Genomic DNA, 26902 nt, shown 5'->3' with positions numbered 1-26902 from the left:
CTCAGCACTTTCTTTTAACCTTTGTACCTTAGTGTAGATCAATGATCTTTTAATCTTTCTGTGTGATGTTTGGAGGGCTCTGTACTGGGACTAGCTTCATGTCATTGTTGGACATGTTTGTACGTGTTGCAGCTTTTTGTAGTTCTTTTTGTAGTTATTTTTGTAGTTCTTTTTGTAGTTTCATTGTAGTTTTTTTTTGGTTGTGTGTGTTTCAAATTTGTATTTTTTGTCAGATTTGTCACACAGACACGCACACACACACAGACACCCACACACAGACACACACACACACACAGACACACACACACAGACACACACACACACACACAGACACACATAGAGACACACACACAGACACACATACAGAGACACACACGGAGACACACAGAGACACACACAGAGACACACACATAGAGACACGCACAGACACACAGAGACACACACAGAGACACACACAGACACACACAGAGACACACAGAGACACACACAGACACAGACACACACAGAGACACGCACAGACACACAGAGACACACACAGAGACACAGACACACACAGAGACACACACACACACAGACACACAGAGACACACACAGACACACACAGAGACACACAGAGACACACACAGAGACACACAGAGACACACACAGACACACAGAGACACACACAGAGACACACACAGGACACACAGAGACACACACAGACACACACAGAGACACACACAGACACACAGACACACAGACACACACAGACACACACAGAGACACACAGACACACACAGAGACACACACAGAGACACACACAGACACACACAGACACACACAGAGACACACAGAGACACACACAGAGACACACACACAGAGAGACACAGACACACAGACACACACAGAGACACACACAGACACACACACACAGACACACACAGACACACAGACACACACAGAGACACACAGACACACAGAGACACACAGAGACACACACAGAGACACACACAGACACACAGAGACACAGAGACACACAGAGACACACACAGAGACACACACACAGAGACACACACAGACACACAGAGACACACACAGAGACACACAGACACACAGACACACACAGAGACACACACAGAGACACACAGAGACACACACACACACACAGAGACACAGAGACACACACAGACACACACAGACACAGACACACACAGAGACACGCACAGACACACAAAGAGACACAGAGACACACACAGAGACACACACATAGAGACACACACAGACACCCACACAAACACACACACAGAGACACACAGACTCATACAGAGACAAACACACACAGACACACACACACACTGATTTCCTACAACATGGAAAGACTCAAAGAGCAAAGAAAAGTCCTCTACTAACTGCCTGCTTTAGTCTGTCTGTCTGTCTGTGAAGCTAACTATAGTGATGCTAACTGATGCTAACTATAGTGATGCTATAGTGATGCTAAGTGAAGCTAACTATAGTGATACTATAGTGATGCTAAGTGAAGCTAACTATAGTGATCCTAAGTGAAGCTAACTATACTGATGCTAAGTGAAGCTAACTATAGTGATACTATAGTGATGCTAAGTGAAGCTAACTATAGTGATCCTAAGTGAAGCTAACTATACTGATGCTAAGTGAAGCTAACTATAGTGATACTATAGTGATGCTAAGTGAAGCTAACTATAGTGATGCTAAGTGATGCTATCTATAGTGATGCTAACTGATGCTAACTATAGTGATGCTAACTGATGCTAACTATAGTGATGCTAACTGATGCTAACTATAGTGATGCTAACTGATGCTAACTGTGCGTAGAGGTCTTCGGGGAGGCCCAGCGCGTGCTAACTAAAGCTAACTGATGCAAACTGTGCGTAGAGGTCTTCGGGGAGACCCAGCGCGTGCTAACTGAAGCTAACTGATGCTAACTGTGCGTAGAGGTCTTCGGGGAGGCCCAGCGCGTGCTAACTGAAGCTAACTGATGCTAACTGTGCGTGGGGTCTTCGGGAGGCCCAGCGTGCTAACTGAAGCTAACTGATGCTAACTGATGCTAACTGTGCGTAGAGGTCTTCTGGGAGGCCCAGCGCCGTGCTAACTAAAAGCTAACTGATGCTAACTGTGTGTAGAGGTCTTCGGGGAGGCCCAGCGCGTGCTAACTGAAGCTAACTGATGCTAACTGTGTGTAGAGGTCTTCGGGGAGGCCCAGCGCGTGCTAACTGATGCTAACTGAAGCTAACTGATGCTAACTGTGCGTGGGTCTTGGGAGGCCCAGCGTGCTAACTGAAGCTAACTGATGCTAACTGTGCGTAGGGTCTTGGGAGGCCCAGCGTGCTAACTGAAGCTAACTGATGCTAACTGTGTGTAGAGGTCTTCGGGGCCCAGGCCCAGCGTGCTAACTGATGCTAACTGATGCTAACTGTGCGTGGGGTCTTGGGAGGCCCAGCGTGCTAACTGAAGCTAACTGATGCTAACTGTGCGTGAGGTCTTCGGGAGGCCCAGCGTGCTAACTGAAGCTAACTGAAGCTAACTGATGCTAACTGTGCGTAGAGGTCTTGAGGAGGCCCAGCGTGTTAACTGAAGCTAACTGATGCTAACTGTGTGTAGAGGTCTTGGGGAGGCCCAGCGTGTTAACTGAAGCTAACTGATGCTAACTGTGTGTAGAGGTCTTGGGGAGGCCCAGCGTGCGTGCTAACTGATGCTAACTGATGCTAACTGTGCGTGAGGTCTTGGGGAGGCCCGGCGTGCTAACTGATGCTAACTGATGCTAACTGATGCTAACTGTGCGTGAGGGTCTTGAGGAGGCCCAGCGTGCTAACTGAAGCTAACTGATGCTAACTGTGCGTGGGGTCTTGGGGAGGCCCAGCGCGTGCTAACTGAAGCTAACTGATGCTAACTGTGTGTAGAGGTCTTCGGGGAGGCCCAGCGCGTGTTAACTGAAGCTAACTGATGCTAACTGAAGCTAACTGATGCTAACTGTGTGTAGAGGTCTTCGGGGAGGCCCAGCGCGTGTTAACTGAAGCTAACTGATGCTAACTGTGTGTAGAGGTCTTCGGGGAGGCCCAGCGCGTGCTAACTGATGCTAACTGTGCGTAGAGGTCTTCGGGGAGGCCCAGCGCGTGTTGGAGCAACACATCCTGAACTTCGGCTTCCTGTCCAGCAGAGAGGACTTCCTGCGGGTGCTGTGTGACGCCGACGTGGTCGTCTCCACCGCCAGACACGAGTTCTTCGGAGTCGCCATGTGAGTAATCAGATTACAGCCCATAATATCACTCAGAATGTAATCAGATTACAGCCCATAATATCACTCAGAATGTAATCAGATTACACCTTACACCCATATCACTCAGAATGTAATCAGATTACACGTTGCAGCCATAATATCACTCAGAATGTAATCAGATTACACGTTACAGCCATAATATCACTCAGAATGTAATCAGATTACACCTTTACAGCCCATAATATCACTCAGAATGTAATCAGATTACACGTTACAGCCATAATATCACTCAGAATGTAATCAGATTACACCTGACACCCATAATATCACTCAGAATGTAATCAGATTACACGTTACAGCCATAATATCACTCAGAATGTAATCAGATTACACTTTACAGCCATAATATCACTCAGAATGTAATCAGATTACACTTTACAGCCATAATATCACTCAGAATGTAATTAGATTACACCTTACAGCCATAATATCGCTCAGAATGTAATCAGATTACACCTTACAGCCATAATATCACTCAGAATGTAATCAGATTACAACTTACAGCCATAATATCACTCAGAATGTAATTAGATTACACCTTACAGCCATAATATCACTCAGAATGTAATCAGATTACACTTTACAGCCATAATATCACTCAGAATGTAATTAGATTACACCTTACAGCCATAATATCGCTCAGAATGTAATCAGATTACACCTTACAGCCATAATATCACTCAGAATGTAATCAGATTACACTTTACAGCCATATCACTCAGAATGTAATCAGCAAGGTAGAGATGGAGTGACCCTGCCCGGAGGAAGCCCGGGGCCCCCGTCTGGAGCCAGGCCCAGACGGCGGGCTCGTCGGCGAGCGCCTGGTGGCCGGGTTTGCCACGGAGCCCGGCCGGGCACAGCCCGAACAAGCTACGTGGCTCCCATCTCTCCAGCCCATGGGCCCACCACCTGTGGGAGGAACCGTTGGGGTCGGGTGCGATGCCACATGGCTGGCAGTGAAGGTCAGGGGCCTCGGCGGACCAGACCCGGGCGGCAGGCGCTGGCTCTGGGGCGTGGAACGTCACCTCTCTGTGGGGGAAGGAGCCGGAACTGGTGCGGGAGGTGGGCGCTACCGGTTAGATCTGGTGGGGCTTACCTCTCGCACAGTCTCGGTTCTGGAACCATACTCCTGGATAGGGGTTGGACTCTTTTCTTCTCCGGAGTTGCCCAGGGTGTGAGGCGCCGGGCGGGTGTGGGGATACTCACAAGCCCCCGGCTGAGCGCCGCTGTGTTGGAGTTTACCCCGTGGACGAGAGGGTCGCCTCCCTACGCCTGCGGGTTGTGGGGGGAAAACTCTGACTGTTGTTTGTGCATATGCACCAAACAGGAGTTCGGAGTATTCGGCCTTCTTGGAGACCTTGACTGGAGTCCTGCATGGGGCTCCAGTGGGGGACTCCATTGTTCTGCTGGGGGACTTCAACGCACACGTGGGCAATGATGGAGACACCTGGAGAGGCGTGATTGGGAGGAACGGCCTCCCTGATCTAAACCAGAGTGGTTGTTTGTTGTTGGACTTCTGTGCTAGTCATGGATTGTCTATAACGAACACCATGTTCGAACATAGGGATGCTCATAAGTGTACCTGGTACCAGAGCACCCTAGGGCCGAGGTCAATGATCGATTTCATAATCGTTTCATCTGATCTGAGGCCGTATGTTTTGGACACTCGGGTGAAGAGAGGGGCAGAGCTGTCAACCGATCACCATCTGGTGGTGAGTTGGGTCAGGGGCTGGGGGGGGGGGCTGGACAGACCTGGTAAGCCCAAACGTGTAGTGCGGGTAAATTGGGAACGTCTGGAGGAGGCCCCTGTCCGACAGACTTTCAACTCACACCTCCGGGCGGAGCTTTTCGTGCATCCCTGTGGAGGCTGGGGGCATTGAACCCGAGTGGACAATGTTCAAAGTTTCCATTGCTGAAGCTGCGGCGAGGGAGCTGTGGTCTTAGGATCTTAGGTGCCTCAAGGGGCGGTAACCCACGAACACCGTGGTGGACACCGGTGGTCAGGGAAGCCGTCCGACTGAAGAAGGAGTCCTTCCGGGATATGTTATCTCGGAGGACTCCGGAGGCAGTTGCAGGGTACCGAAGGGCCCGAAGGGCTGCAGCCTCTGCCGTGAAAGAGGCAAAGCAGCGGGTGTGGGAGAAGTTTGGAGAAGACATGGAGAAGGACTTTCGGTCGGCACCAAAGTGTTTCTGGAAAACTGTTCGCCACCTCAGGAGGGGGGAAGGGGAACCATCCAAGCTGTGTACAGTAAGGATGGGACACTGTTGACCTCCACTGAGGAGGTAATAGGGCGGTGGAGGGAGCACTTTGAGGAACTCCTGAATCCGACTAATACGCCCTCTATGTTAGAGGCAGAGCTGGAGGATAACGGGGATTGTCGTCGATTTCCCAGGCGGAAGTCACTGATGTAGTCAAACAACTACACAGTGGCAAAGCCCGGGGATTGATGAGATCCGTCCAGAAATGCTCAAGGCTCTGGGTGTGGAGGGGCTGTCCTGGTTGACACGCCTCTTCAACATTGCGTGGAAGTCTGGGACGGTGCCAAAGGAGTGGCAGACTGGGGTGGTGGTTCCTCTTTTTAAAAAGGGGGACCAGAGGGTGTGTGCCAATTATAGGGGTATCACACTTCTCAGCCTCCCTGGTAAAGTCTACTCCAAGGTGCTGGAAAGGAGGGTTCGGCCGATAGTCGAACCTCGGGTTGAGGAGGAACAATGCGGATTCCGTCCTGGTCGTGGAACAACGGACCAGCTCTTCACTCTCGCAAGGATCCTGGAGGGAGCCTGGGAGTATGCCCAACCGGTCTACATGTGTTTTGTGGATTTGGAGAAGGCGTATGACCGGGTCCCCGGGAGATACTGTGGGAGGTGCTGCGGGAGTATGGGGTGAGGGGTCTCTACTCAGGGCCATCCAATCTCTGTATGACCAAAGTGAGAGCTGTGTCCGGGTTCTCGGTAGTAAGTCGGACTCGTTTCAGGTGAGGGTTGGCCTCCGCCAGGGCTGCGCTTTGTCACCAATCCTGTTTGTAATATTTATGGACAGGATATCGAGGCGTAGTCGGGGTGGGGAGGGGTTGCAGTTTGGTGGGCTGGGGATCTCATCGCTGCTCTTTGCAGATGATGTGGTCCTGATGGCATCATCGGCCTGCGACCTTCAGCACTCACTGGATCGGTTCGCAACCGAGTGTGAAGCGGTTGGGATGAGGATCAGCACCTCTAAATCGGAGGCCATGGTTCTCAGCAGGAAACCGATGGAATGCCTTCTCCAGGTAGGGAATGAGTCCTTACCCCAAGTGAAGGAGTTCAAGTACCTTGGGGTTTTGTTCGCGAGTGAGGGGACAATGGAGCGGAGATTGGTCGGAGAATCGGGCGCAGCGGGTGCGGTATTGCATTCAATCTATCGCACCGTTGTGGACGAAAAAGAGAGCTGAGCCAGAAGGCAAAGCTCTCGATCTACCGGTCAGTGTTCGTTCCTACCCTCACCTATGGTCATGAAGGCTGGGTCATGACCGAAAGAACGAGATCCAGGGTACAAGCGGCTGAAATGGGTTTCCTCAGGAGGGTGGCTGGCGTCTCCCTTAGAGATAGGGTGAGAAGCTCAGTCATCCGTGAGGAGCTCGGAGTAGAGCCGCTGCTCCTTTGCGTCGAAAGGAGCCAGTTGAGGTGGTTCGGGCATCTGGTAAGGATGCCCCCTGGGCGCCTCCCTAGGGAGGTGTTCCAGGCACGTCCAGCTGGGAGGAGGCCTCGGGGAAGACCCAGGACTAGGTGGAGGGATTATATCTCCAACCTGGCCTGGGAACGCCGATCCCCAGTCGGAGCTGGTTAATGTTGCTCGGGAAAGGGAAGTTTGGGGTCCCCTGCTGGAGCTGCTCCCCCCGCGACCCGACACCGGATAAGCGGACGAAGATGGATGGATGGATGGATGGTAATCAGATTACACTTTACAGCCATAATATCACTCAGAATGTAATTAGATTACACCTTACAGCCATAATATCACTCAGAATGTAATCAGATTACACTTTACAGCCATATCACTCAGAATGTAATCAGATTACACTTTACAGCCATATCACTCAGAATGTAATCAGATTACACTTTACAGCCATAATATCACTCAGAATGTAATTAGATTACACCTTACAGCCATAATATCGCTCAGAATGTAATCAGATTACACCTTACAGCCATAATATCACTCAGAATGTAATCAGATTACACCTTACACCCATAATATCACTCAGAATGTAATTAGATTACACCTTACACCCATAATATCACACACAATGTAATCAGATTACACTTTACAGCCATAATACACAGACAGACACACACACACACAGAGACACACAAAGAGACACAGACACACACACACACAGACACACACACACACACACACAGAGACACAAACACACACACACACACACAGAGACACACACACACAGAGACACACAAAGAGACACAGACACACACACACACACACAGAGACACACACACACACACACACACACACAGACACACACACACACACACACACACACAGACAGACACACACACACACACACACAGAGACACACACACACACACACACAGAGACACACACAGACAGACACACACACAGAGACACACACACACACACACACAGACACACAGACAGACACACACACAGAGACACACACACACACACACACACAGAGACACACACAGACAGACACACACACAGAGACACACACACACACACACACACAGAGACACACAGACAGACACACACACAGAGACACACACACACACACACAGAGACACACACAGACACACACACACACACACACAGAGACACACACACACAGACAGACAGATATTCAGCCCTTAAACTCTCAGATGGGGCCTCAGGAAGTAAGTAAAATGTATTTATAAAGTGCTTTTCACAGATAAAATCACAAAGTGCTTTACAAACGAAGAGGTAAAACAAACAATATAAATGTATATACATATGTAAAATTAAAGTGACCCTAGTGAAGACCCATCAACCAAAAGCTTTCCTAAACAAACATGTTTTCAGACCCTTTTTAAAAGAGACAACCAGACGCATGGACAGGGGCAGGCTGAAGAGACAGGTCCCCTCGGGTCTTATCGGTTGTTAAGTCGTGACGTAAACACACTCCAGTAATACCGTTTCTGGGTCCAAACGCCGGCTCCGCTCTAACGCCTCTGACGCTTTTGCCCGAGTGCTGTGTCCCGTGTTGTTTAAATAGATCGGAGTTTAAAGAAACTAGTGACATTCAACTGTCTTTTTACCGCTTTCCATGTGACGAGAAAGAGAAGAGGAAATGGCTGCAGTTGATAAGGTAAGTTACAAATCTGAAACAAATGAAGAAACTTTGTTCTGTGCCGCCTAGGGATTCCCCCATCACATGCCTTGGGGGGGGGAGGGGACAAATACCGCTGAGTCTTAATAAGTGTATTCTTAGACACAGATGCCTTCATTTTAAATATTCACTTATTAACTACAGCTTACTAGATCCTTCTTTGAGGTTGTACTGGCCAAGCAGGGTTTAGAATAAGGAAGGCGGGTAAGACCAAACCAAAGTTACTTGCTGTTATCCTTTTTCTTGCGACATGTAAACCTGTTAAAAGAAACCAACGATTAGAGAGACCAATTTTGCTCAACAATTGGCATTACAGTTTCATGTAAAAACAATCTGACATTCTCCAGCACACTTCTACATTTTGAGCAACTTTACAGCCTTTAGCAGACAATTTGGAACCGATCCGCAGCCATTCCACAGTTGGTGAAAATCTGGGGTTAGAAGAAATGACAGCAGAATGTCATCAGGGCTAACTTAGTTATGCTTGTGTTGTCTGTTTGCTCTCTGAACCACCAGAGTATACTTTTTATTAATAAGCTTTCTTACCATAATGAGTTCTTAGCCTGGCCAACAGTTGCTTCCTCAACCTGCTGCTTCTCCTGATCATTGACAGCACATATAGAGCCTTGTCCTCAGCTTGGACAAAACCTGGGCTGGTCACCAGCCCATCAAACATCTTGATTGGGAGAGTCTAGATATAAAGTTAGGCACAAGTTGTGAAGTCAGTGAGGTGTCCACATACTTAGCCACATAGTGTATACAAAATACATTCGAAATGAAAGCAATGGTTTACATACATACATACATACATACATACATACATGTGTGTAGTTTACCAAATTTATTATGAGCCTAAATTATGTATTGTTATTTTTTAACTATATTAAAAATACCAACCCCTGGTTCAAATTTCGAAACATTAAACATTGTACAAAACAAAATGATTATGTGTTGGATGACAAAACCCTAGCTGAATTGTCATTGATTTAATGTAAGTGTAATTGTGATATTTCTGCTAATTCTAAGGGAACATGAAAGTACAAAAGTAAAAAATCTTACCTGAGGTGTCTCTGGACTCAAAATCCACCCCATCCCTGTAAAACTCCCCAGCTGGGTGACAGGTCTTTTGATGCCAGCTGAAATAATGGTATACAAATGGTTATAATGATAAAATGAGTAATGTATTTATCTCAATTTAATAGCTTTTTATTATAATAATTTATTTATAGCACACAATCTAAGCTTTTAAATAAAAGGGAAAAAAAATCTCAGTGTACATCTCAGCCTCACTGTCTTGCAGCTATATTTCAATATGGTGATATGATCATGATTTTTCAGCTGCAATACAACTCACCGCGAGTGTATGTTAACTTAAATACGATTAATCTCATTAGCAATAGCTTTAAACCACATTACGTAGTTAAGAAAATAATTCAAACCACGCAACATCAACAAACCTATTACAAACCTCGTGTTGTGGATGGTGTCATCTCTGACACTCTCTTGGTTGCAATGTCGTCCCCCTTCGGAGCGTCGGCCTTCGTCCACACACATTCCACGTCGGTGCGGGACACATTTTTCTCAACCCAAATCAACAAAGCTGCCATATGACGGCACTCGTCTCTGCCGATTGGGCACTCTGTACCTGACAACGTGCACCTGTATTGAAAACAATTTAACCCTCACCCTAACACTTCTAAAACACATTGCTGTCAGCGCTGTTACCATAACAATACTTCTGTAGCTAGCCCGGGGCTATCAGATCCCTAAGTTCCCTAAACCCTCTAAAACCTGGCTGTCACATATTTACTTTTTAATCCTCGTTTAGTTACAGCCACAGTTATAGCAGTCCTGTACATTTTTTTTCTTTTGAAATACCTCATCCAGAACATGGAATATCACCTTACGTCAACTAGCTAGCTAGCTTACAGCTAACTCACCTCAATCTCGTAAACCTTCTTTTTCATTGATGCCGGGACTCTACCCTTAATTATGCCACCTGAATGATGCGCTACACTAGCCACTCTGTTGGAGTTAAAGGAGTTTAAACCCTTTTTGACCACCAAGGGTACCTCACTAAAGAAGGATGTGATCGTAAATACATTTACAGGTTCGGCCATTGTTATTGATCTGGACGAGCTGAGCGCTTGGACCCGGAAGAGGCTAAACGTCACGATAACGAGTCTGGAAGCTGTCTGGGCCCTCCTACTGTAGATGGATGATCAGACTCGGCCCTGTTACATACTATAAGAGGCTGATTCTCCTACTGTAGATGGATGATCAGACTCGGCCCTGTTACATACTATAAGAGGCTGATTCTCCTACTGTAGATGGATGATCTGACTCGGCCCTGTTACATACTATAAGAGGCTGATTCTCCTACTGTAGATGGATGATCTGACTCGGCCCTGTTACATACTATAAGAGGCTGATTCTCCTACTGTAGATGGATGATCTGACTCGGCCCTGTTACATACTATAAGAGGCTGATTCTCCTACTGTAGATGGATGATCTGACTCGGCCCTGTTACATACTATAAGAGGCTGATTCTCCTACTGTAGATGGATGATCAGACTCGCCCCTGTTACATACTATAAGAGGCTGATTCTCCTACTGTAGATGGATGATCTGACTCGGCCCTGTTACATACTATAAGAGGCTGATTCTCCTACTGTAGATGGATGATCTGACTCGGCCCTGTTACATACTATAAGAGGCTGATTCTCCTACTGTAGATGGATGATCTGACTCGGCCCTGTTACATACTATAAGAGGCTGATTCTCCTACTGTAGATGGATGATCTGACTCGGCCCTGTTACATACTATAAGAGGCTGATTCTCCTACTGTAGATGGATGATCAGACTCGGCCCTGTTACATACTATAAGAGGCTGATTCTCCTACTGTAGATGGATGATCTGACTCGGCCCTGTTACATACTATAAGAGGCTGATTCTCCTACTGTAGATGGATGATCAGACTCGGCCCTGTTACATACTATAAGTAGTGTATTCTTCACATGAAGGGAGGAGATGGTAGAACAACAGAAGCCATGTTGTTCTCACAGAACTCCATGCAAATATTGAACGTTTTAAAGATTCCCACTGAAGGGAGGAGATGGTAGAACCTGTTGAAACAACTCCATGCAAATATTGAACGTTTTAAAGATTCCCCACTGTGTGAACCTTGAGAAACAGAGCAGCGCTGTGCGGGGGGGCCGGGGGTCCCGGTCCCTCTGGGTTCGGATCAAAGACCATCACAAACATCACTTCCCCCCCACCTGCCCCCGTGGGACGCACTTCTTCTTCTTCTTCTCCTCTCTTCCATAATTAGCTCATGACTTCATTACCGCAGCGTGTCGTCTCCTCATTACACAAATAATTCATCACATCGCTGCTGTTAGCTCCATGCTAACGCTGCTAACTGAAGGAGACCGTAATTAACTGGAATCATCTTTTTATCTCTTTAAATAACACCAGAGCTGCAAACATTAATCTATTAGTTGTCAACTCGTAAATTGGTCCCCAATTCACCAAACTCCACCAGACTCCATGTAAATAATCAGGACTTTAATCATTGTAAAACACACTTCATTCAAAGTGGACAGAAATTAAAACTACCAAAAGCCGTCTTGATTTCATCTTTCCACTGTTCTAACAATCACCACTCTGGTTTGGTTGAAATAAACCCTTAATTCACCCATTTACATGTGGAGATATGCTGGATCTATACACGCTAAAAGTCCTGATTATTTACATGGAGTCTGGTGGAGATATGCTGACTCTATACACGCTAAAAGTCCTGATTATTTACATGGAGTCTGGTGGAGATATGCTGGCTCTATACACGCTAAAAGACCTGATTATTTACATTGAGTCTGGTGGAGATATGCTGACTCTATACACGCTAAAAGTCCTGATTATTTACATGGAGTCTGGTGGAGATATGCTGGCTCTATAAACGCTAAACGTCCTGATTATTTACATGGAGTCTGGTGGAGATATGCTGGCTCTATAAACGCTAAAAGTCCTGATTATTTACATGGAGTCTGGTGGAGATATGCTGGCTCTATACACGCTAAAAGTCCTGATTATTTACATGGAGTCTGGTGGAGTTTGGTGATGGTGATTTCGGGGCTGTTTCATGTTAAACTAAAAGGATCTTACTCTTTAACTAAAAGGTCTATCTCTGTAGGGATCCATCCCATAATGTTGTCAGACACTTCATAATAATCTGAGTCTGTCAGCAGCAACAACAGAACTTTTAGTGACTCTACCTGCTGCTGAACATTAGTCCTGTAGGGTTACATTACAGCTCGGTTCTGGTTTAATACTGGACCAGTTTCAAAGATTGTTGTTCCATCAGACACTCAGACACACAAACACATGGAGACCGAAGTGTGAAAGTATTCCATGGACTCTGGTGTGGAGACTCAGATATAAATAATTAAATATGAAAGCGAGCTACAAACAGACCTCTGACATGAATGAGGTGCAGATCAGAGGGTCAGGAGGACTGCAGGGGAGCCGTTTGATTGGCTGTGCTTCAGAAAGCGGAGCGTCTGATTGGCTGCTGCCGTTGGGCCTGCAGCCTGCTGCAGAGTTCAGGTGACTGAAGTGCGACTGAAGTCGGCTTCACAGGCGGTTCGGTCCTCACCTGCAGCTTTCTGCCAGCTCTCCTTTAAAACAGAGTTTCTGAGTCAGACACGTAGACGAGATGCCCGTGCATCTGCAGAGGTAACGGGATGAAAAGAAACGTCTTCAGTTTGTATTAAAGGAAACCTCCTTCACTTTGGTATTCAGGGAAAGTCTGGACCAAGGTCCGAGTTTTTGTTCTATTGTAACGTTTGATCAGGTAAGTTTTGGTTTCACACTGCAGTTATGCAAACGCACTAAAGACCTCTACGACTAAAGATCTCTACGACTAACGATCTCTATGACTAAAGATCTCTACGACTCAAGATCTCTACAAATAAAGACCTAGACAAGTAAAGATCTCTACGACTAAAGATCTCTACGACTAACGATCTCTACGACTAACGATCTCTACGACTAACGATCTCTACGACTAAAGATCTCTACGACTAACGATCTCTACGACTAACGATCTCTACGACTAACGATCTCTACGACTAAAGATCTCTACGACTCAAGATCTCTACGACTAAAGACCTCTACGACTAAAGACCTCTACGACTAACGATCTCTACGACTAAAGACCTCTACGACTAAAGACCTCTACGACTAACGATCTCTACGACTAAAGACCTCTACGACTAACGATCTCTACGACTAACGATCTCTACGACTAAAGACCTCTCGACTAAAGACCTCTCGACTAACGATCTCTCGACTAAAGACCTCTCGACTAACGATCTCTCTCGACTAACGATCTCTACGACTAACGATCTCTACGACTAAAGATCTCTACGACTAACTATCTCTACGACTAACGATCTCTACGACTCAAGATCTCTACGAATAAAGACCTCGACGAGTAAAGATCTCTACGACTAACTATCTCTACGACTAACGATCTCTACGACTCAAGATCTCTACGAATAAAGACCTCAAAGAGTAAAGATCTCTAGGTCTAATGTCTAGGCCTACATGAGCTCCAGACACCTAGAACTGATTGGTCTGTAGACGGGCAGAAGCAGAGCCTGGCCAGAGCTTCTTGTGTTTGGTCTGAAAGTCAGAACCATCCAAAAAATGCTTTCACACTATAAACGAAACGGGCACTTTTCTCACCTGCAATTTTGTGTCCGACCAAACTGAGAAGTCTAAAAGTCCGGACCAAATGAGGTAGGTGTGAGAACGCCCTGAGACACAATGTGTATCCAACTAGCCAAAGCTTTCTGACCATTCTCTTATCCATAACGCAAAGCTTAAAAGAATCAAATGTTTTTATTCAACATAGTTACACAGGGTGACAGATTCAAATTACAGTCACTATGCTGAGACATAAGAACGGACATGTCCCAGGACCCCTAAAACACAGAGGGGACCGACATAATAAACACACAGCAGTAAGAATGATGTCTGCAGCTTACAGATAAGACACACACATAAACACACACACAAACACATACACACATAAACACACAATCAGAAGACATGGACAGAGAGACAGACATAAGACATAAGGGACCAAGCACAGTAAGAAGTCTACAGCACGGATTTCAACCAGTGGTGATTTCAGACCCTTTTTACGGGGGCTCAGCCCCCCTAAATTTCATCTGAGCCCCCCTAAAAATGAAAAACAAATTAATATATTTTTTAATAATAAAAAACAAACAAAATCATTTTAGTGCTAGGAGTTGGTGAGAGTTAGTGAACTTGTCTGTTAGAGACAAACAATGACCGGTTCAGAGAAACCAGTTTAATGTCCTTCCAGAAAAATGGGGAGTTTTGAGGACATTGTAGGGGGCAACAATCCTTGATACTGAGGTAACGTTTTCTTATAAAATGGGATTGAATACGCAGGATATTCATGTGATGAAATTGCGGGAACTTGCAAAAACAGCGGTTTGATTAAAAAGAGAAAAATGTGATTTGTGCGTTTGTCTTTTGTGTTTCAGGTTGGAGGCGGTTCACTGTGGCTGCTATCCTCTGTGTCCCAAGGCTTTGGTCTATCCCGAAATATTCCCAGGTAATATCAAACGGGATGTTATCAAGAGAAGCTTGGTTGAGTAACGCAGTGGGACAGTTCCTGCTCTGTAACAGAAAACACACACACACACTCTCTGCACTGCACACATACACACAGACGCACTGCACACACACACACTGCGCACACACAGACACACACACACATACAGTGAGGAAAATAAGTATTTGAACACCCTGCTATCGGTCATCCTCTCCTTAAGACAGTGCAGTCGCCCTGTCCCATGTGCAGAAAAACACCCCCAAAGCGTGATGCTACCACCCCCATGCTTCACAGTAGGGATGGTGTTCTTGGGATGGTACTCATCATTCTTCTTCCTCCAAACACGCTTAGTGGAATTATGACCAAAAAGTTCTATTTTGGTCTCATCTGACCACATGACTTTCTCCCATGACTCCTCTGGATCATCCAAATGGTCATTGGCAAACTTAAGACGGGCCTGGACATGTGCTGGTTTAAGCAGGGGACCCTTCCGTGCCATGCATGATTTCAAACCATGACGTCTTAGTGTATTACCAACAGTAACCTTGGAAACGGTGGTCCCAGCTCTTTTCAGGTCATTGACCAGCTCCTCCCGTGTAGTTCTGGGATGATTTCTCACCTTTCTTAGGATCATTGAGACCCCACGAGGTGAGATCTTGCATGGAGCCCCAGTCCGAGGGAGATTGACAGTCATGTTTAGCTTCTTCCATTTTCTAATGATTGCTCCAACAGTGGACCTTTTTTCACCAAGCTGCTTGGCAATTTCCCCGTAGCCCTTTCCAGCCTTGTGGAGGTGTATTATTTTGTCTCTAGTGTCTTTGGACAGCTCTTTGGTCTTGGCCATGTTAGTAGTTGGATTCTTACTGATTGTATGGGGTGGACAGGTGTCTTTATGCAGCTAACAACCTCAAACAGGTGCATCTAATTTAGGATAATAAATGGAGTGGAGGTGGACATTTTAAAGGCAGACTAACAGGTCTTTGAGGGTCAGAATTCTAGCTGATAGACAGGTGTTCAAATACTTATTTGCAGCTGTATCATACAAATAAATAGTTATTAAAAAAATCATATATTGTGATTTCTGGATTTATTTTTTTAGATTATGTCTCTCACAGTGGACATGCACCTACGATGACAATTTCAGACCCCTCCATGATTTCCAAGTGGGAGAACTTGCAAAATAGCAGGGTGTTCAAATACTTATTTTCCTCACTATATATATATATATATATATATATATATATATATATATATATATATATATATATATACACACACTGCACACACACACACACACACACACAGTCTGATAACTTTAGACAACATAGGGAACGAAGCGATTTTGCAGGACAGGATGTTTTTTTTTTTTTGGGGTAGTCCCGTGATCGGGACGTGACGGGAGTGTTTTCGTGGGCTTGGGATGGGTTTGATTCCCGTGTCACCGTCTACTCTATCTCCTAAATGTGAGAGTCGGTAAGCTTAATTTATTCTCCGTCTATAGACGTAAAGACAGGACAGTCTTATATATTGATATGTTTTCGGGAGGTGTGTGTGTCTCTTTCACACAGAAATGGATCTTAAAGTGGCTATTTATTTTTAAATCAAACTACTGATACACAAGAAACAACTGTATGTCTGTCAGCTTCCTCCGATAACAGCTGACAGTAGGTTGATGTTTAACACAGAGCTGCACAATTACTCAGTTTTATCAAAATCACAATATGGACTCTAGTGCAATATCCAAACCGCGGGAGGGGGGTGGGGTGGGGGCAATATTTGTTGAAGGCAAAATATGTGTCAAACCGTTCTGAATGAAGTATTATGGAGCTGCGGAGACTAGAGGTGTGAATCTTCACTGATCGTTCGATTACGATTATCATGTCTTCACTTTGATATCTCAATGCATCCCGATGTGTCAATTCCATGTTTCTATTAAAGCCATAAGATTTAATTCATAGCTTTTCAAGCTTCAGAAACCAAACATTCTGCAGTGCTCTAATACTAAATAAATTAGATACATAAAACTATACAGCACTGAGCTCATGGCACTTCCTGAATGTGCCAAACATACCAGAATATGTAAACAGAAATGTAGTTAGGCCTTCATTACATTATAAACAGAATTGTTGTTAGGCCTACATTACATTATAAACAGAAATGTAGTTAGGCCTTCATTACATTATAAACAGAAATGTTGTTAGGCCTACATTACATTATAAACAGAAATGTCAGACCATTACATTACAAACAGAAATGTAGTTAGGCCTTCATTACATTATAAACAGAAATGTTGTTAGGCCTACATTACATTATAAACAGAAATGTAGTTAGGCCTTCATTACATTATAAACAGAAATGTTGTTAGGCCTACATTACATTATAAACAGAAATGTAGTTAGGCCTTCATTACATTATAAACAGAAATGTTGTTAGGCCTACATTACATTATAAACAGAAATGTTGTTAGGTCTACATTACATTATAAACAGAAATGTTGTTAGGCCTACATTACATTATAAACAGAAATGTTAGACCATTACATTATAAACAGAAATGTTGTTAGGCCTACATTACATTATAAACAGAAATGTTGTTAGGCCTACATTACATTATAAACAGAAATGTTGTTAGGCCTACATTACATTATAAACAGAAATGTTGTTAGGTCTACATTACATTATAAACAGAAATGTTGTTAGGCCTACATTACATTATAAACAGAAATGTTGTTAGGCCTACATTACATTATAAACAGAAATGTTGTTAGGTCTACATTACATTATAAACAGAAATGTTGTTAGGCCTACATTACATTATTAACAGAAATGTTGTTAGGCCTACATTACATTATAAACACAAATGTAGTTAGGCCTACATTACATTATTAACAGAAATGTAGTTAGGCCTACATTACATTATTAACAGAAATGTAGTTAGGCCTACATTACATTATAAACAGAAATGTTGTTAGGCCTACATGACATTATAAACAGAAATGTTAGGCCTACATTACATTATAAACAGAAATGTTAGACCTACATTACATTATAAACAGAAATGTTCTTAGGCCTACATTACATTATAAACGGATATGTTGTTAGGCCTACATTACATTATAAACAGAAATGTTGTTAGGCCTACATTACATTATAAACAGAAATGTTGTTAGACCTACATTACATTATAAACAGAAATGTTAGGCCTTCATTACATTATAAACAGAAATGTTAGACCTACATTATAAACAAAATGTTGTTAGACCTACATTACATTATAAACAGAAATGTTGTTAGACCTACATTATAAACAGAAATGTTGTTAGGCCTACATTACATTATAAACAGAAATGTTGTTAGACCTACATTACATTATAAACAGAAATTTAGTTAGGCCTACATTACATTATAAACAGAAATGTTGTTAGACCTACATTATAAACAGAAATGTTGTTAGGTCTACATTACATTATAAACAGAAATGTTGTTAGGCCTTCATTACATTATAAACAGAAATGTTAGACCTACATTATAAACAGATATGTTAGACCTACATTACATTATAAACAGAAATGTTAGACCTACATTACATTATAAACAGAAATGTAGTTAGGCCTACATTACATTATAAACAGAAATGTTGTTAGGCCTTCATTACATTATAAACAGAAATGTTAGACCTACATTATAAACAGATATGTTAGACCTACATTACATTATAAACAGAAATGTTAGACCTACATTACATTATAAACAGAAATGTTGTTAGACCTACATTACATTATAAACAGAAATGTTGTTAGGCCTACATTACATTATAAACAGAAATGTTGTTAGGCCTACATTACATTATAAACAGAAATGTTAGACCTACATTATAAACAGAAATGTTGTTAGGCCTACATTACATTATAAACAGAAATGTTGTTAGGCCTTCATTACATTATAAACAGAAATGTTAGACCTACATTATAAACAGATATGTTAGACCTACATTACATTATAAACAGAAATGTTGTTAGACCTACATTACATTATAAACAGAAATGTAGTTAGGCCTACATTACATTATAAACAGAAATGTTAGACCTACATTACATTATAAACAGAAATGTTGTTAGACCTACATTACATTATAAACAGAAATGTTGTTAGACCTACATTACATTATAAACAGAAATGTTGTTAGGCCTACATTACATTATAAACAGAAATGTTGTTAGACCTACATTACATTATAAACAGAAATGTTGTTAGACCTACATTACATTATTAACAGAAATGTTGTTAGGCCTACATTAAATTATAAACAGAAATGTCGTTAGGCCTACATTACATTATAAACAGAAATGTTGTTAGGCCTACACTACATTATTAACAGAAATGTTGTTAGGCCTACATTACATTATAAACAGAAATGTTGTTAGGCCTACACTACATTATTAACAGAAATGTTGTTAGGCCTTCATTACATTATTAACAGAAATGTTGTTAGGCCTTCATTACATTATTAACAGATATGTTGTTAGGCCTTCATTACATTATTAACAGAAATGTTGTTAGGCATACATTACATTATAAACAGAAATAATTGATTATGAGCCGGCCGATTATTGATGCAGCATTGTCCACGATTCCATGCATCCATTATTTGATTAATTTCAACACCTCTAGTGGAGACGTCCCGGCCTACAGACTACAGAAAACGTCTTCGTTTGGTCCAGATCCTCACAAAAAATCACTCTTCAATCATTTAAAAATAAATCTATATATATTTACGGCAGCCTCTGCCGTGAAAGAGGCAAAGCAGCGGGTGTGGGAGAAGTTTGGAGAAGACATGGAGAAGGACTTTCGGTCGGCACCAAAGTGCTTCTGGAAAACTGTTCGCCACCTCAGGAGGGGGAGCCGGGGAACCATCCAAGCTGTGTACAGTAAGGATGGGACACTGTTGACCTCAACTGAGGAGGTAATAGGGCGGTGGAAGGAGCACTTTGAGGAACTCCTGAATCCGACTAATACGCCCTCTATGTTAGAGGCAGAGCTGGAGGATAATGGGGGATTGTCGCCGATTTCCCAGGCGGAAGTCACTGATGTAGTCAAACAACTCCACAGTGGCAAAGCCCCGGGATTGATGAGATCCGTCCAGAAATGCTCAAGGCTCTGGGTGTGGAGGGGTTGTCCTGGTTGACACGCCTCTTCAACATTGCGTGGAAGTCTGGGACGGTGCCAAAGGAGTGGCAGACTGGGGTGGTGGTTCCCCTTTTTAAAAGGGGACCAGAGGGTGTGTGCCAATTATAGGGGTATCACACTTCTCAGCCTCCCTGGTAAAGTCTACTCCAAGGTGCTGGAAAGGAGGGTTCGGCCGATAGTCGAACCTCGGGTGGAGGAGGAACAATGCGGATTCTGTCCTGGTCGTGGAACAACGGACCAGCTCTTCACTCTCGCAAGGATCCTGGAGGGAGCCTGGGAGTATGCCCAACCGGGTCTACATGTGTTTTGTGGATTTGGAGAAGGCGTATGACCGGGTCCCCGGGAGATACTGTGGGAGGTGCTGCGGGAGTATGGGGTGAGGGGGTCTTCTCAGGGCCATCCAATCTCTGTACAACCAAAGCGAGAGCTGTGTCCGGGTTCTCGGTAGTAAGTCGGACTCGTTTCAGGTGAGGGTTGGCCTCCGCCAGGGCTGCGCTTTGTCACCAATCCTGTTTGTAGTATTTATGGACAGGATATCGAGGCGTAGTCGGGGTGGGGAGGGGTTGCAGTTTGGTGGGCTGGGGATCTCATCGCTGCTCTTTGCAGATGATGTGGTCCTGATGGCATCATCGGCCTGCGACCTTCAGCACTCACTGGATCGGTTCGCAACCGAGTGTGAAGCGGTTGGGATGAGGATCAGCACCTCTAAATCTGAGGCCATGGTTCTCAGCAGGAAACCGATGGAATGCCTTCTCCAGGTAGGGAATGAGTCCTTACCCCAAGTGAAGGAGTTCAAGTACCTTGGGGTTGTGTTCGCGAGTGAGGGGACAATGGAGCGGGAGATTGGTCGGAGAATCGGCGCAGCGGGTGCGGTATTGCATTCAATCTATCGCACCGTTGTGACGAAAAGAGCTGAGCCAGAAGGCAAAGCTCTCGATCTACCGGTCAGTTTTTGTTCCTACCCTCACCTATGGTCATGAAGGCTGGGTCATGACCGAAAGAACGAGATCCAGGGTACAAGCGGCTGAAATGGGTTTCCTCAGGAGGGGGGCTGGCGTCTCCCTTAGAGATAGGGTGAGAAGCTCAGTCATCCGTGAGGAGCTCGGAGTAGAGCCGCTGCTCCTTTGCGTCGAAAGGAGCCAGTTGAGGTGGTTCGGGCATCTGGTAAGGATGCCCCCTGGGCGCCTCCCTAGGGAGGTGTTCCAGGCACGTCCAGCTGGGAGGAGGCCTCGGGGAAGACCCAGCACTAGGTGGAGGGATTATATCTCCAACCTGGCCTGGGAACGCCGGGATCCCCAGTCGGAGCTGGTTAATGTTGCTCGGGAAAGGGAAGTTTGGGGTCCCCTGCTGGAGCTGCTCCCCCCGCGACCCGACACCGGATAAGCGGACGAAGATGGATGGATGGATGGATATTTTCAATGAAAATTAGAATTTGGATATAAAGAAACGATCATTCCCTCCAGTATCGTGAATCATATCGCAATCGCAATAATAGTCAAAATTATCACAATCAGATATTTTCCTAATAACGTGCAGCCCTAGTTTCACAGCTCTGTGACAGTAGGTTGGTATTTCACAGCTGTGTCACAGCTCTGTGTCAGTAGGTTGTTGTTTCACAGCTTTGTCACAGCTCTGTGACAGTAGGTTGTTGTTTCACAGCTGTGTCAGTAGATTAATGTTTCACAGCTCTGTGTCAGTAGGTTGATGTTTCACAGCTGTGTCAGTACGTTGATGTTTCACAGCTCTGTGTCAGTAGGTTGATGTTTCACAGCTCTGTCTCAGTAGGTTGGTGTTTCACAGCTCTGTGTCAGTAGGTTGGGGTTTCACAGCTGTGTCAGTAGGTTGGGGTTTCACAGCTCTGTGTCAGTAGTTTGATGTTTCACAGCTCTGTGTCAGTAGGTTGATGTTTCACATGTGTCAAAGCTCTGTGTCAGTAAGTTGATGTTTCACAGCTCTGTGTCAGTAGGTTGATGTTTCACAGCTGTGTCACAGCTCTGTGACAGTAGGTTGTTTCACAGCTCTGTGTCAGTAGATTGATGTTTCACAGCTTTGTGTCAGTAGGTTGATGTTTCACAGCTCTGTGTCAGTAGGTTGAGGTTTGTCACAGCTCTGTGTCAGTAGGTTGATGTTTCACAGCGGTGTCACAGCTCTGTGTCAGTAGGTTGTTTCACAGCTCTGTCACAGTAGGTTGGTGTTTCACAGCTCTGTGTCAGTAGGTTGTTTCACAGCTCTGTGTCAGTAGGTTGGTTTTTCACAGCTCTGTGTCAGTAGGTTGGTGTTTCACAGCTCTATGACAGGTTGTTTCACAGCTCTGTGACAGGTTGATGTTTCACAGCTCTGTGTCAGTAGGTTGGTGTTTCACAGCTCTATGATAGGTTGTTTCACTGCTCTGTGACAGGTTGATGTTTCACAGCTCTGACAGGTTGATGTATCACAGCTCTGTGTCAGTAGCTTGGTGTTTCACAGCTCTATGACAGGTTGTTTCACAGCTCTGTGACAGGTTGATGTTTCACAGCTCTGTGACAGGTTGATGTTTCACAGCTCTGTCAGTAGGTTGGTGTTTCACAGCTCTATGACAGGTTGTTTCACAGCTCTGTGACAGGTTGATGTTTCACAGCTCTGTGACAGGTTGATGTTTCACAGCTCTGTGTCAGTAGGTTGGTGTTTCACAGCTCTATGACAGGTTGTTTCACAGCTCTGTGACAGGTTGATGTTTCACAGCTCTGTGACAGGTTGATGTTTCACAGCTCTGTGTCAGTAGGTTGGTGTTTCACAGCTCTGTGACAGGTTGATGTTTCAAAGCTCTGTGACAGGTTGATGTTTCACAGCTCTGTGTCAGTAGGTTGGTGTTTCACAGCTCTGTGACAGGTTGATGTTTCACAGCTCTGTGACAGGTTGATGTTTCACAGCTCTGTGACAGGTTGTTTCACAGCTGCATGCTGCAGTGGAGCCAAAGTTTTCTGTGCCCTGTAATACAGCAGAGTGACAGTTCTTCTTCTGTGCCCTGTAATACAGCAGAGTGACAGTTCTTCTTCTGTGCCCTGTAATACAGCAGAGTACCTGTACTCCACACCTGAGCAGCTGTGTAAACGGCTGCAGCAACTCTGCAGGAGGCCCGACATCGCCCGCAGACACGTTGTCAAGGTAACTGACTCTGACATATATGCATGTTCAGTTTTCTGCTTGTTTATATACTTTATGACGAGCTTTATGAAGAGCTTTATGAAGAGCTTTATGAAGAGCTTTATGAAGAGCTTTAAGAGCTTTATGAAGAGCTTCATGAAGAGCTTTAAGAGCTTTATGAAGAGCTTCATTAAGAGCTTTATGAAGAGCTTTATGAAGAGCTTTAAGAGCTTTATGAAGAGCTTCATGAAGAGCTTTAAGAGCTTTATGAAGAGCTTTATAAAGAGCTTTATGACGAGCTTTATGACGAGTTTTATAGAGCTTTATGAAGAGCTTTATAAAGAGCTTTATGAAGAGCTTTAAGAGCTTTATGAAGAGCTTTATAAAGAATTTTATAAAGAGCTTGAAGAGCTTTATGACGAGCTTTATGAAGAGCTTTATAAAGAGCTTTAAGAGTTTTATGAAGAGCTTTATGAAGAGCTTTAAGAGCTTTATGAAGAGCTTTATGACGAGCTTTATGAAGAGCTTTATGACGAGCTTTATGAAGAGCTTTATAAAGAGCTTTATGAAGAGCTTTAAGAGCTTTATGAAGAGCTTTAAGAGCTTTATGAAGAGCTTTATAAAGAGCTTTATGACGAGCTTTATAAAGAGCTTTATGACGAGCTTTATAAAGAGCTTTATGAAGAGCTTTATGAAGAGCTTTATGAGTTTTATAGAGCTTTATGAAGAGCTTTATAAAGAGCTTTTATGAAGAGCTTTAAGAGCTTTTATGAAGAGCTTTATAAAGAATTTTATAAAAGAGCTTGAAAGAGCTTTATGAAGCTTTATATGACGAGCTTTATGAAGATAAAGAGCTTTATAAAAGAGCTTTAAGAGCTTTAAGAGTTTTTATGAAGAGCTTTATGAAGAGCTTTAAGACAAGCTTTATAAAGAGCTTTATGAAGAGCTTTATGAAGAAGCTTTATGAAGAAGAGCTTTAAAGAGCTTTATGAAGAGCTTTATGAAGAGCTTTATAAAGAGCTTTATAAAGAGCTTTATGACGAGCTTTATGAAGAGCTTTATAAAGAGCTTTATGACGAGTTTTATAAAGAGCTTTATAAAGAGCTTTAAGAGCTTTATGAAGAGCTTTATGAAGAGCGTTATGAAGAGCTTTATAAAGAGCTTTATGAAGAGCTTCAAGAGCTTTATGAAGAGCTGAATGAAGAGCTTTATGAAGAGCTTTATGAAGAGCTTCTTGAAGAGCTTTATGAAGAGCTTTATGAAGAGTTTTATGAGGAGCTTTATGAAGAGCTTTATGGCAAGCTTTATGACGAGCTTTATAAAGAGCTTTATAAAGAGCTTTATGAAGAGCGTTATGAAGAGCTTTATAAAGAGCTTTATGAAGAGCTTTATAAAGAGCTTCAAGAGCTTTATGAAGAGCTGAATGAAGAGCTTTATGAAGAGCTTTATGAAGAGCTTCTTGAAGAGCTTTATGAAGAGCTTTATGAAGAGTTTTATGAGGAGCTTTATGAAGAGCTTTATGAAGAGCTTTATGACAAGCTTTATGACGAGCTTTATAAAGAGCTTTATGAAGAGCTTTAAGAGCTTTATGAAGAGCTTTAAGAGCTTTATGTAGAGCTTTATAAAGAGCTTTATAAAGAGCTTTATGACAAGTTTTATAAAGAGCTTTATGACGAGCTTTATGAAGAGCTTTATGACGAGCTTTATAAAGAGCTTTATAAAGAGCTTTATGAAGAGCTTTATGAAGAGCTTTATGAAGAGCTTTAAGAGCTTTATAAAGAGCTTTATGAAGAGCTTTATGAAGAGCTTTATGAAGAGCTTTATGAAGATCTTTATGAGGAGCTTTATGAAGAGCTTTATAAAGAGCTTGAAGAGCTGAATGAAGAGCTTTATGAAGAGCTTCTTGAAGAGCTTCTTGAAGAGCTTTATGAAGAGTTTTATGAGGAGCTTTATGAAGAGCTTTATGAAGAGCTTTAAGAAGAGCTTTATGAAGAGCTTTATAAAGAGCTTTATGAAGAACTTTAAGAAGAGCTTTATGAAGAGCTTTATGACAAGATTTATGACGAGCTGTGTGTGTGTGTGTCTATTTGCAGGTGGACGTGTCCCGCTTCTCCTGGGCGTCTCTGAAGGAGAGTTTTGAGACTCTGCTGACGGCCGACTGTCCCTGAACGCACCAGCTGTCCCTAAACGCACCGACTGTCCCTGAACGCACCAGCTGTTCCTGAACGCACCATCTGTCCCTAAACGCACCGAGTGTCCCTGAACGCACCGAGTGTCCCTGAACGCACCAGCTGTCCCTAAACGCACCGACTGTCCCTGAACGCACCAGCTGTTCCTGAACGCACCATCTGTCCCTAAACGCACCGAGTGTCCCTGAACGCACCAGCTGTTCTTGAACGCACCGACTGTCCCTAAACGCACCGACTGTCCCTGAACCCACCAGCTGTTCCTGAACGCACCAGCTGTCCCTAATAGCACCGACTGTCCCTGAACGCACCAGCTGTTCCTGAACGCACCAGCTGTCCCTAAACGCACCGACTGTCCCTGAACGCACCAGCTGTTCCTGAACGCACCAGTTGTTCCCTACACGCACCGGCTGTCCCTAAACACACCAGTTGTTCCCTACACGCACCGACTGTCCCTGAACGCACCGTGTGCTCTGAAGGAAGCGTTATTATGGAACCCACGCAACTTCTGGGCAGGACCCGCCCTTCATTAGCATTCACACACTTCAAATGGCCAGGAGTCCATGCTTACGCAAGGTAACATAACCTTATTTGTTCAGGTCCTAACCCCAACCAATCGGCTGCTTCGCAGGGCGGGACTTGTCTAGAATTTATGCAGGATCCATAATAACGCTTGAAGGAGTGTTGTGAGACTCTGCTGGCAGTTGATTGTCCCTGAACGCACCATGCACTCTGAAGGACTGTTGTGAGACTCTACTGGCGGCAGACTGTCCCTGAACACACCATGCACTCTGAAGGAGTGTTGTGAGACTCTACTGGCGGCTGACTGTCCCTGAACACACCGTGCACTTTGAAGGAGTGTGTCTCTGTTTCTATTAAAATCTACTTCTCTACTACACACTGTCTCTGTTTCTATTAAAATCTACTTCTCTACTACACACTGTCTCTGTTTCTATTAAAATCTACTTCTCTACTACACACTGTCTCTGTTTCTATTAAAATCTACTTCTCTACTACACACTGTCTGTTTCTATTAAAATCTACTTCTCTACTACACACACTGTCTCGGTTTCTATTAAAATCTACTTCTCTACTACACA

General features: G+C 44.0%; 1 protein-coding gene across 7 annotated transcripts in view; it reads left to right on the top strand.

Moving 5' to 3' along the window:
- The window catches only part of gtdc1 (glycosyltransferase-like domain containing 1), a 79764-nt gene extending 53064 nt beyond the window's left edge, over positions 1–26700 (top strand). For 3 of the 7 annotated variants that reach the window (XM_028590897.1, XM_028590894.1, XM_028590895.1), the window contains exons 8-11: positions 3106–3250; positions 15237–15307; positions 23546–23637; positions 25710–26700. In XM_028590897.1, coding sequence (XP_028446698.1) covers positions 3106–3250; positions 15237–15307; positions 23546–23637; positions 25710–25784 — 383 coding nt within the window. In that variant the 3' untranslated portion in view covers positions 25785–26700. Of the gene's footprint in view, positions 1–3105; positions 3251–8606; positions 8635–15236; positions 15308–23545; positions 23638–25709 lie in introns of all 7 variants that reach the window. The other 4 variants (XR_003693701.1, XM_028590899.1, XM_028590898.1 and 1 more) reach the window with 4 other exon arrangements.
- The last annotated feature ends 202 nt before the right edge of the window (positions 26701–26902 follow it).

The sequence above is a fragment of the Perca flavescens genome, chromosome 11 (genome assembly GCF_004354835.1).
Source record: "Perca flavescens isolate YP-PL-M2 chromosome 11, PFLA_1.0, whole genome shotgun sequence".
NCBI lineage: Eukaryota > Metazoa > Chordata > Actinopteri > Perciformes > Percidae > Perca > Perca flavescens.
Note: the sequence above shows the minus strand (reverse complement) of the source record. Positions and strands in the feature narration are given on the sequence as shown.